Genomic DNA, 12,088 nt, shown 5'->3' on the forward strand with positions numbered 1-12,088 from the left:
CTTCTGGAAAATCAGCTTGTGAAACTCCATGGAGCACAGTTCTTCTTGGACACATTGTGTGTGGTCTCCAGGTGTTGGGGTTGATTTGATGAAAGCTTTCCCCCCCCACTGCTTGTGGGTAGGTTCTGAGACTACCCAAAGTCTCACAACAACCTGAAACAAAGAAGGCAAACAAGAGAGGGGAGAAGTTTCCATAGCCTTCTGTCCCCAGGTTGGGTCCACCTGGGCCTGTGGCCAGCCCGAGGCATCTGAGGACTAGAGAGATTGGAATTCCAGCTCAGGTCTCCAAGTTTAGGGAACTTGCCTTCTCGGGAGCCACATCTCTACCCCACATATGTTCTGAGGATCCTCACTTGTCTCCACTTTCCTTGAAGGGTCAGCTTATTTTGTAAAAATCTTTATAAACATTATGCTGAGGTAAATAAGCTCATCACAAGGGAACAACTATTGTTTAGGCCCATTTATATGAAACATCTGTTATAGGTACAGGCAAATGTGTGGTGACTAGAGTTTGTAAGATGTTATCAGAGGAAGGAAGGAACTCCGGTGGCACAATAGTTAAAGTGCTCACTCGCAACCCAAAAGATTGAGAGCTTGAATCCACCCAGATGTATGTACCTCAGGAGGAAATGCTGGTCTATCTGCTCCAGTAAAGCTAACAACCTAGGAAGCCCCACGGGGCAGTTCCACTGTCATCCAGGGTCACAATGAGTCAGAATCTACTTGATGGTACAAAACAACCAGAGACAGGAGAGAAGGATGATGAAAGGGGAGCCCTTGCTTTTGGGGACACCAAGCTTCCGTTTGGAGTGAAAGAAAAATTTGAAATCACTCTAGTAATTGTTGTGTAATCTAGTGATGGTTGTTCAATATGATGAACATCATTAATGTCACTTAATTGTACATGTAAAAATGTTGAAATGACAAATGTTTACACACACACACACGTAAAACAGGGATGATAGAAGGAAAATTGATGCCTTTGAGCTGTAGTGCTGGAGAAGTGTGCTGAATATACTGTGGATTGCTGGGAGAACAAACACGTTCATCCAGCCTGCTCCTTTGGAGGCAAGGATTCTAAAGCTTCATCTCACCTACTTTGGACAAATTGCAAGGAGGGACCAGTCCTTGGAGAGGGACATCATGCTTAGAAGGGTGGAGGGATAACACAAGAGAGGAAGACCCTCAATGAGATGGATTGACTCAGTTACTGGAGTAATGGGGATAGGTGTGTCAGAGACAATCAGGTTGGCTTAGGATAAAGCAGGGTTCAGAGCTCTTGTTCATAGAGTTGCTTTGAGTCACAAGTGACTTGGCACATAACAACAACACATAAATATAGACATATCTATATACACACACACACACACACACACACACATATATATATATATGTGTGCATTCTCTCTGTATGTATATATGTATATGTATATACACATGTTGTTAGGTGCCATTGAGTCAAGTATATAGACACACACTACTACACACACACACAACAAACTCGTTGCTATTGGATTGATTTAGTTCATGATGACCCTTTGATTTGCAGAGTAGAACTGACCCAGAGATTAACCTTTGCTGTTGTTGTGAACCAAGAAGTTGGAACTGATTCTTAGCCGGCCCTTCCATGGGCTTTGAGAGGCAGTGAGCTGTGCAGAAGGAGACTGACCATCTTGCTCCTTCACAGCAACTGGTGGATTTGAACCACGTGCCTTAGGCTTGACAGCACAACTTCTTCCCACTGGGCTACGAGTGCTTCCTAGGCACTAATGTTTATATCTATCTATAAAGACTCATCAACAACCTGAATTATGCAGGTGACACAACTTTGCTCACTGAAACTGAGGAGGACTTGATGCATTTGCTGCAGAAGGTCAAAGACTGCAGCCTTCAATATGGATTGCATCTCAACATTAAGAAAACAAAGATTTCACCATTGGGGAAATAGGCAGTATTGTGACAAATGGAGAAAGGTTTGAGATGAATGATTTTATCTTTCCTGGGTCCATAATCAATATTCTTGGCACCAACAGGAAATGAAAAGACAAGTTGCGTTGGGAAAACAGGCTGTCAAATGACTCTCCAGAATGCTAAAGAGCAACAATGACAGTCTGGAGACTAAGGTGCACCTGATCCATGGTTTTCTCATTTGCTTGCTATGTGTCTGAGAGTTGGGCAATGAATAAAGATGACAGAAGAAAAAAATATGTCTTTGAGTTGTAGTGCTGGAGAAGAGTACTGAACATCCCATGGACTGCCAAGAGAACAAACAGGTCTTTCCTGGAGAGGGTGAAATCAGTTTGCTCCTTGGAGGCAAGGATTTTGGGATTCTGTCTCACATACTTTGGGTATGTCATAACGAGGGGCAATTCTTGGAGAAGGACATCATACTTGGAAGGGTAGAGGGTCAGGGTAGAAGAGGAAGACCCTGGAGGAGATGGATTGACATACAGTAACTGTGGCAATGGGGTTTGGTGTGTCAGAGATTGTGCGGTTGGCTCAGGATAGAGCAAGGCTCAGAGATACTGTTCATCAACTCAGTGGCTCAGTGGCACAAGACAACAACATATATATTTGTGTGCGTGTGTGTGTGTGTGTGTAAAATGCCCATGAGGATACTGCCCATTTCCCTCTCTGTGCCTTTGAGATTGCAGTGCAGCTTCTTACCACAAGGCCACCAGAGCTCGCCCTCTCCCTCTATCTCCCTCTTAAATATAGGGGCTCTGATGACTCGGTGCTGAAGTGTTCAGCTGCTAACCAAAGGTCAGTGGTTGGAACCCACCAGCTGCTCCAGGGAGAAGGATATGCAGTCTGCTTCTGCAGATTTTATAGAAAACTCTGTGAAGTCATTCTACTCTGTCTTACAAGGTCTCCATGAGTTGAAGCTGATTCAACAAGAATGGATTTGGCTTTAGTTTTTAATACACCACAATTTTTGAAATACCAATTAGGAAAAAAAAAAAGATGTAGATATGTTAGAAGCATCAAGACTCATTTCCAGAGAATCCAAGAAAGCCGAGCAAGGAGGGGTCACCGAGGAAGTTACACATCGCCTCCAGCTCCATAAACCAGATTGGGCATGTTTCTGTGTCTGCACCACAGGAGGAAAAAGCAGATGAGGTGAGGCTGGCTAACAGAGTGATTTCCAGGTGTTCAGGGTGAGGCTCTGCAGGACTTTTATGGGGCGCTTGTGGTCTCAGTGGGGGAAACGGAGGATGAGGCTACGGGTCTGTAGCAGGTTTCCACTTGCCCCACAGTCTCTGGCTTCCTCCAATGCCACACCCACAGTGTAACCCCTGGCCCTGCCCAGCTGATTTGGGCTTGGCAGCCTGGCATTTCCCCCCCAGGCTTGCTTTGATCAGCACAACTGTCCTTGGAAGCTCTAACTCATCTTGTGGTCAAAACAGAGCAAACCTTCATGCAAACCGAGTGTGTGCAGTTGACCTTTTGACCCAGAATTCCCAGGGGGCTCGCCAGCAATGTTTCAACTGCAGGGAGCCCTCCTCTCCTTGCTGTCTTGTGTGAACTCCAAGAAGGGTCAGAATTAGACCCCCGGACATTTGTTTCTGTTGATTTATTAGCCAGTGATGGAAACACTGCTGGCCCCAGAGAATACACAAGATGACACACATCTGGAGAGAACCAACCGCCTCCCCATCCCCACCCTCGCTGCACCCGGACAGATTCGTGGTCGCAGAGCTGAACCGAGTCAGTGGATGTGGCCCCTTCACCTCCACTTCTCCTGTGGCACAGCAGGAGCTGAACAGTTCACCTTTGGTCTCAGCCAATTCTGCCAGGATCTCCTCATGCAGAGACAGGTCCCAGGGCTAGTGAAGCATCTTTCTCCAGAAGGCAGGTTCACCAAAGTCATCCTGAGACATGGTGGTCATTTTTCACACTTGAGTCCATAGTCTTCCCCATCTTCATCTCCAAGAAATTGCAGTTCAGAATGTCAAATGATGAGGCATCCAGCACTCCTTCAACACACATTTGAGAAGCACCTACTGTGTGGAGGCTGGGTTCTGGGTGTGGTATTGATTCCACTATCTGATCAGGAGCTTGGGAGGGGAAAGATCACACTGTGATGAAAGAAGGCCCCCAGCTCTTCCCCAGGGCTGAGGCTTTGGGAAGAGTCTCCTCTGTCCTGTGTCGAATGGTGTAGCTTTGGGCTCATCCCCTGCAGAGCAGGAAGGAATCCAAACAGAGGATGGAGGATTAGATGCATAAATATTCCTGGACCCCAGAGTGGGTCTGTCCCCAAATGGAGGAGCTGGAGATGAAGAAAGGAAAATCTGGGAAGTCCTCATGGATCATGCTGATCTACACATGAGGCCACAAGAAATTAGGTCTTTGTTGTTGGGAGGCCAAGAGAACTCAAGTCTGTGAACCAAATGAGCTGCAGGCGAGGTACAAAAAGTTCTAGAGGAGAGAACTCAGAAAGAACGATGGGTCATCCTTGGCATTCCATCTGGAACCGTGGAGTCTCTTGACGCTTTGGTTCAGGGGCCTGTCTCAGTCTCCATCAGCTGGACCAATGCCCCACCCCAGGGGGAGAGGATGCGGGAGGGCCGGGCTCAGAGCACCATGTTCCACCACTTGAAGGAGAAGGGCTGCCGGCGCACATTGGTGCCACAGTGCACCTCGCCGTGCAGCATGTGGTACGGGGTGAAGTCATCGATGAAGGTGCAGTGCAGGCCCAGCGGCTCCAGCAGGGACCGCACCTTCTCCTCCAGGCAGCAGCGGCCGTTGATGATGGGTCCGAAGGGCTTGGGGATGCCCAGGTACTTGCCCAGCACCAGCATGTTCACCTGCAGTAGGGAGGGAAAGTAGTGCTTCATCATCAGGCTCCCACTGTCAACACCCCATTCTCTCCAGCAGGACCTGGAGCTGAACTTTTTTGAGGGCAGCCTTGAAAAAAAGCTACTCACTCTTTCACATTGAATGGGGAGAGAATGTGGGCCAGTAAGATCGTTTTAGCCACTGTGAATGCCTTTGGGAGCATTCATAGAAGTCAAAGTATAGAAACTTTGTAAACAAATAAAAAAATATTAAGAAAACTACAACTCATTTCTCTGGTAAGTGCTCTTCTTATTAGTGGGTGGCAGCAACTCTTGTATTTGTGCTACCGAAACCAAATATCTAGGCTATATCTGGTGGGATCGGGAACCATGGTGGGCCAATAAGATTTTCTCTACTGGGTACGTGTAGTTGACCTTGTGGGAAAGTACAGTCAGACTCTACTGGTGCCTGTCTCTATAATGGGTGGCCATACTCAGATTCTTCTTCAGGAACAACGAAGCAATGGAGTTGAAGAGAGAGAGACAGAAAGACAGACGGACAGGCATTCCTGCCCTTGAATTTCATGGCATCCTTGCATCTCCTTCTCTAGCTAATCAAGTCTGAGTGGCCCCTGTTCTGAAAACCCATGCCCAGTTCCTAGGAACAGACATAACTGCAGGGCTGTCTCAAACACGAAGGAAGGGAGAGAAAAGATAAGGAGCTTTGTTGCAATTGAGGAAACGAAGGGGAACCAAAAGTTGACCACAAAGAGGAAGGAGAAGAGAGGGGTGAAGCAATGAGGGTGTGGATGGGCTCCCTGTGAGGCTGGAGGATGGAAGTGATGTAGAGAAGGACTTGAAGTGGCCCTCAGAGGAGCACTGGGTCACCTGGTGCCAGAAAGATAGGCGGCAGCATTTCCAACCCCACCCACACCAGCTGACGCGAGACCTGTGGTGGCGCCCACTGGCGGACAGGCACTTCAGATACCTGCTCCAGGAAAGGACACCTCTTCCCTGAAGCCTCCTCGGATCTCCAGGATCTCTACTTCACACCGGAGAAGTGCTTTGTCCTGCCTCTGAATTTTCCCTTCACAGCGATGAATTACCCAATGACCCAGGTTTGCTTGTGGTTCCTTACTAATCTGTAGTGGACAATTTCACATTTTCCCACCACATCAAAGATTCTGCTTCTAACTACAGATAGCATCTGTCTCTCTTCCAACCCCATAGCAGCTTCCTGCAGAGTCAGAGCCTCTTTGCAAAGGACAATCCCTGATGAGGAAGAGAGAAACTAGTATGCCAAGCAAGGGTAATTCCTTGTATTTATTTCCTAACCTGTAGTGAACGGATTTTTGGAAGCAGGTCAGGCCTTTTGTTCATAGGGTCGCTATGAGTCATGCTTGACTCGAAGGCAATCCGTGACAACAAAAACAACTACAGTGAGCTGATTGCTACAGATTCTTAAATACAAGCAAATTCCCGCTCACATTCCTGATAAGGTAATAGCCCTGCTTTATCATACCAAATATATCACTGGCTACAGCTCCTCATTGAGGTGACGAGTTTTCCCTTACCAAATGAGGCAGGGAGCCCCTCGAGAGAAGGGACGAGTCTTAATCATCTCTGTGTAATTGTTGGTGTTAGGTGTGATCAGACTCAGAGTGACTCTGAACAGAGCCGAACCTTGCCCTGTCCGGCACCATCCACACCATTTCTGATAAACTTGAGGCCATTGTTATAGCCAACCCATCATGCTGAGAGTTTGAATTACCCACTGAACCCCAATCCATTGTGAGAGAGTTGATCCTGGCTCATAAAGCCCCTCCAGTAGATTTCTGGGCTGCTCAGATATCTTTGCAGGGACGCACTGTCTATCTTTCTCCCTGTAGAGTGGCTGGTGGATTGGAGCCATCAAGCCTTCAGTCAGGAGTGTAACGCATCACACACTCTGCCACCAGAACTCCTTGTACCCCCCTCAGGTCACCCTGAATAAGTGCTGCATAGACCACCAGCTGCCATTCAGAAGGCAGATAATGTTCAGGTGTACTGTTCACAGACTTGCTATGAGTCGTGGCATCAGAGTTCCCAGTTCACGTGCACTTTCTACAATGACCTCAGGCAGCCGTTTCTTCACTTCTCAGATAACAGAAGTGCCCCAGGAAAAGAGAAAGGTCCCTACTGACCTCTCGATCAAGCTCATGATTTGTGAGTATTCGCAGTGTCCAGACTCTCTCCACCACCTCAGCTGCTGCCACAATTCCTGACAGACCTGCCTGAGTCCAAACATCCCGGCCCTCTGAGAGTAGGGATGGAGCCTGCTAGTAAGTCCTGGGTGGGGCAGCACCAGAGGGCACCTCCCCTGCCGCGCCTCACCAAGTCCGGGAAGAAGGCCGCTGCCTTCCTCCTCTGCATCTTGAAGAGCTGGGGGATGTCGATGATGTCACGGTCAACCAGGCCCAGCTCCCGCTTCAGCACCTCGCGGTTCCAGTCAATGCAGCTCTGGATGGGGAAGATTGGGGTAAAGCAGAGTTGGGGGGCACCCTGCAAAGTGGGTCCAGGGGATCGACAGCTCAACTCTGGTCAAGGAGAAGGGGATGTTCTAGTGTGTCAGTGAATGAATCGTCCAAGCAAATCTTCTCTTTGTGCCTTTTATGAAACTGCCTCTGTTCTGTGCCCTATCCCCAGGCCCACCCCTCAGGGTTTGGATAACATGACAGCGGTGCAGGCTCCATGTTGACCCTTATCTCTAGATCCCTCACTCTTTACAGGCCTCATTTAGTCAAACGGCTTAACTCAAAACTCTTGCGACAGAGTTGGAACCACCGCACAGCTGACCCTCCATTGGACTTCCACGGCTGGAGATCATCACAAGGAGGCGTAGTTCATCTTTCTCCCTTGGATTTGAACCACCAGCCAGGTATGGCCTTTGGGTTAGCAGCACAACTCATTATGGATTGCATCACCAGAGATGCTGAATGGCTTAAAAGATCTTCTGTCTAAGCACTCCCAATGCATAGCCCCAGCCCCATCTCTTCCCTGAATTCTAGCCTTGTAAACATGATGGCCCTCTTTTTTCATCTTTAGTTTAATAGGCATATCAGACATAATGTGTCCAAAGACAAACCTTCTATAAATGCTTTTTCATTTGCCCAACTAGAGGTGCCCTCTGTTTTCCTGCTAAGGCTTATTGTCACCATCCCCTTCCAATGATATATTCTCAACACAGAAAGCAGAGAGAAAGTTTTCAATTATAAGTTAGAGCAAGTCTCTCTTTGAAATCCTCCAATGGCCTGGAGTCTCACTCAGAGTCATGGTCAGGCCCTGGCAATGGTCCTCAACTTGTCACACGTCTTGGCCTCCCTCACCCCATTCAGCCTCCTGGCTTGTCCTCAAACACGCCTGGCCCATATGCTTCACTCCAGCCTCCAGGCCATTGTTTAGGCTGTTCCCTCTGCCTGGAACGCCTGTCCTTCTCATGTGCACATGACTCCCCCAGTCTGGGCCTGAATTAGCCTGAGCTTTTAAAAACCTATGTGACTCAGACTTCTGTCCCCTGTCCTGTCCCCAGCTATGTCCATCCTATGTCCCACGACCCACTGAGTTTATACCTGCACAAACTTGTTATAGTTGATGAGGTTCTCATCAGAGAGAACTTGGTTGATGGAGATGGTCTTGACTCGCCTATCACCTGTGAGGGGGGAGGGGTTTAAAAAGGGGGTAGAGCAAAGTCAACAATGAGGGTCATCTGCTCTGGGAAGCCCGCAGCCTGAGGTCAAATTCAAAGTTGCCTGGCCCGAACCAGCAGCTCCCTGTCTTTTCTGGATGTTGGGGGACATTGCCTAGCACAGCTTGGCTTGACCACTGTACAAGTCTGGGTACGTGAGGAGTGGGAAGGTTAGATTGCCACAATCTTGTGAACTTTAGGACTTTGAGTTCATTGCTGGTGATGCTGCCTTTCATTAGACATTTATAAGCACCCCGGGGCACTGGGTGATGAGTCCTAATCCTCTGGCTAGGGCAGGGAGCAGGATCTGTTGCTGCCTGCTCACCAGTGCCAGCCCTGACTTCCCAGTCTGGGAGTTGGGCACCACTAGGCCCTGCCCCGGCCCTCTCGGAAGTGAATGCACAGTGAAGGAGCCCCTCAGAGGTCCAGCCTTCCCTGCCTGATGGAATGTCCATGGGGGTGAGGCAGGACAGGAAAGGGGAGGTGACACAATCTTCTTTCCTGCTACTTACTACACACTCACTGTGCACAAGCTCCTACTAAGAGCTCTACAGCCAATGCCTCCTCTCATTTCACAAGATGCATGTTAGCTTTCCTGCTCTGCCACCGAGGACCAAGGCCGTGGTGGGCAGCACTAGAATCCTCACCTTCCATTCAGGAGACCTGGGTTCAATTCCCATCACAAGCATGTCCTTGCAGACTCTTACAATGCTAAATGAAATAAGCTTCCAGACTGACATAGACTAGGGAGAAAGGCTTTTCCCCCCTTTCTTCTCAAACCTACTTCTGAGAAACAGAGAATGTAAATCCTACAACTCATGATAGTCACAGGGATCCGGCAGTGCTGTGTTGTGTTTATTACACGCGAGGTCACCAGGAGTCAGGGCCTGACTCAACAACAGCTGTGGAAACCGAGGCTCGGAGAGGTAAAACTGATTGCCTCAAGTTATACAACTAGGAAGTTCAGGCCTCATCAAAGGACTCTAGTTCAAGACCAAGAGAAGAGAGAGGGCTGCCCTAACATGTCTGCACACCTAAGGGTTTGCATCTTCTCCCCCAACTTGTAGTCACAGTTGGGGTTGATTCTTGACTCCATCCATTCTTTTCTTTTTAATATTGAAAATTTATTTTAGCGAAGATGAGGTCTCTCTCTAGGTCAGCAACTTCCCCTGCCTGTGTTTCCCATTCTTCAGGAGAATGAAAGGGGTGATAGCAGGGCCTTCCTCCCAGCCTCTTGTGAAGATCACGTGGCATAATGCACCTAAGGCACACTGTAGGTCCCTGATCCATGCACCCCGCCCCGCGGCTGCCCTGGTCGTGCGTCAGGGTATTGCATCCTCTTTGCTGGAATGTGTTAGGATCCTCCATCAGAGGTTGGCCAGAGGCTCACAGCTACTACAATGCCCTCAGAGTGTGCCTGGCACTACCAGCCCAAGGCCGCCATGATTACTGCACACCCCCCCTACCCACCCCCTCACCTCCTCATAAGGTGGCCCCATCACTTGCCTTTGGAATCAACCTGCGTTGTCCACGCCCTCTCCAAGCCCATCCCCCACCACTCCACCCTGGGCCTCCCCCACCTCAGTTCCGCAGGTCACATAGGTGGGAAAGGGGGTGCAGTTAGAGCAGGGCTGTGGTGGCAGCAGTTAGGGGGTGGATCTCACAATAGGAGCCACAGCCTAGCTTGGCCGTTTGCCTCCCTTTTCCAAGGCATGGCTTATCTGGAGGTAGAGGGGCCCGAAAGCTGTGATGAGGGTGGGCACTGTTAACTCACCAACAACCCCTTCAAACAAGAGGGCCCGGCCATGGCCCCACTTCTGCTTTTCCTGGAAGAGCCTCAAGCAGGCGCTGGGGCTGGCCAGCAGCAGGCGGAAGCCCTGTGTGGAGAGAAGAGGCCGCGCTGAGTCCCCCGGCTCACTGGCGCGCTGGGGCTCAGTCAGGCACGGTCAAGCCCCGAGGCTGCCCTGGGCAGGTGACCCAGGTCTTTACCTTCTCATCCGGGGCAGGGACAAAGCTCAGAAACTCATCCACGTGGCCCACGGCCAGCCAGTCCACAAAGAGCTCCACGGGAGGCTGCACCTTCTGAGCGTGGAGGAAGTTCCGCACCACCTGGGTGACCCTCCGGCCGCTGGACCTGGGGTCCACGGGATGCAAAAAGAGGTCACCTCACTAAGAAGTCTAAGCACAAACTGAATGCGAGAGTTCAAGACATTTGTAATGTTTCCTTTTTTAACCTACTAAAACATGCATTAAAAAGAAATAACCACCATCTATCTACCCTCACAGCCATGGGTTTGATTCTAGCTCACAGCGACCCCCTCCGCTGGGTTGTGCTGTGGCTGGAAATCTTTATGGGAGGAGACAACCTATCTTTCTCCACAAAGTGGATTCAAACTGCTGGTGATTTGGGCAGCAGCCCAGCACACAGCCTAAAGGGGCACCATATATATATATATGGATGTATGTGTTGTTGTGTACCACTGAGTTGGAATTCACCCACAACCTACCCTCTGTGTGCTTTTGGGTTGGCAATGCAACTCCTTACCACTAAGCCACTAATTCGCCGTAAGGAGTTGCACTGTCAACCCAACGGATGTGGTTCGAATCCATTAGCTGCTCCGGGGGACAAAAATGTGTTATTTGTTTATTTATTTATATTGTTGTTGTTGATTGCCTTTGAGTCGAGCATGACTCAGAGTGACCCAATGAACAAAAGGCCTGAAGACCCTCTACAACTACTGACATTTATCAAGTTCCTAGAGTTTCTGGAGGCATGTTATTTAGGAAGTGGATGCCTCTCCTGCTTCCAAAACCTGTCATAGTATGTTATTGTTTTTATGGGCCATTGAGTTGCCTGTGATGTATAGCGACCCTATGTACAGCAGCTCTGAACCCTTCCCTGTCCTGAGGAATTATAATTCAGACACACCAACCCCCATTGCCCCAGTTACTGTATAAATCCATCTTATCTAGGGTCTTCCTTTCCTACGCTGTCCGTCCACCCTTCCGCTCATGATGTCCTTCTCCAAGGACTGATATCTCTTGGCCACTTGCCTAAAGTAAGTGAGGCAGAGCTTCAAAATCCTAGCCTCCAAGGAGAGACTTTGTTCCATCCTCTCCAACACGAAACTATTTGTTTTCTTGGCAGTCCATGGTGTGTTCAAAACTCATCTCCAGCACCACAACTTGAAGGCATCAATCCTTCTTCTGTCATCCTTGTGTGATTTATAGCCTCTAAAAACCCACTGAAGTGTCAGTTAAGAGTTGGTTCCAACTTGACAGTGATACATAAAAATGTGTGTGTGTGTGTGTGTGTGTGTGTGTGTGTATACACGTATACACCTCACAGCCTTGAAAACTCCATGGAACCCAGGTCTGTTCTGCACATGACTTTGAATCCACTCAATAATACTTAACAACAACCAACACACACACACACACACACACACACACACACACACACACACACACACACACACACAAAAAAACACACAGAGAGAAATAGAGTGAGAGACAAGAGAGACAGAAGAGACAGTTAGAAAGCACAGAACAGAGAGGTAAAGAAAGACACACAGAGAGCGTAAGA

At 48.9% G+C, this 12,088-nt stretch overlaps 1 protein-coding gene across 1 annotated transcript in view; it reads right to left on the reverse strand.

Moving 5' to 3' along the window:
* Positions 1-4,574: 4,574 nt before the first annotated feature.
* Positions 4,575-12,088, reverse strand: part of PADI3 (peptidyl arginine deiminase, type III) — a 40,282-nt gene continuing 32,768 nt past the window's right edge. The window contains exons 12-16 of the mRNA XM_006883692.1: positions 10,492-10,636; positions 10,277-10,379; positions 8,387-8,466; positions 7,152-7,277; positions 4,575-4,808 (exon numbers count right to left, since the gene is read on the reverse strand). Coding sequence (XP_006883754.1) covers positions 4,575-4,808; positions 7,152-7,277; positions 8,387-8,466; positions 10,277-10,379; positions 10,492-10,636 — 688 coding nt within the window. The remainder of the gene's footprint in view (positions 4,809-7,151; positions 7,278-8,386; positions 8,467-10,276; positions 10,380-10,491; positions 10,637-12,088) is intronic.

Source organism: Elephantulus edwardii, unplaced genomic scaffold, assembly GCF_000299155.1.
Source record: "Elephantulus edwardii isolate Elephantulus edwardi_28Jun2011 unplaced genomic scaffold, EleEdw1.0 scaffold00028, whole genome shotgun sequence".
In the NCBI taxonomy this organism is placed as follows: Eukaryota; Metazoa; Chordata; class Mammalia; order Macroscelidea; family Macroscelididae; genus Elephantulus; species Elephantulus edwardii.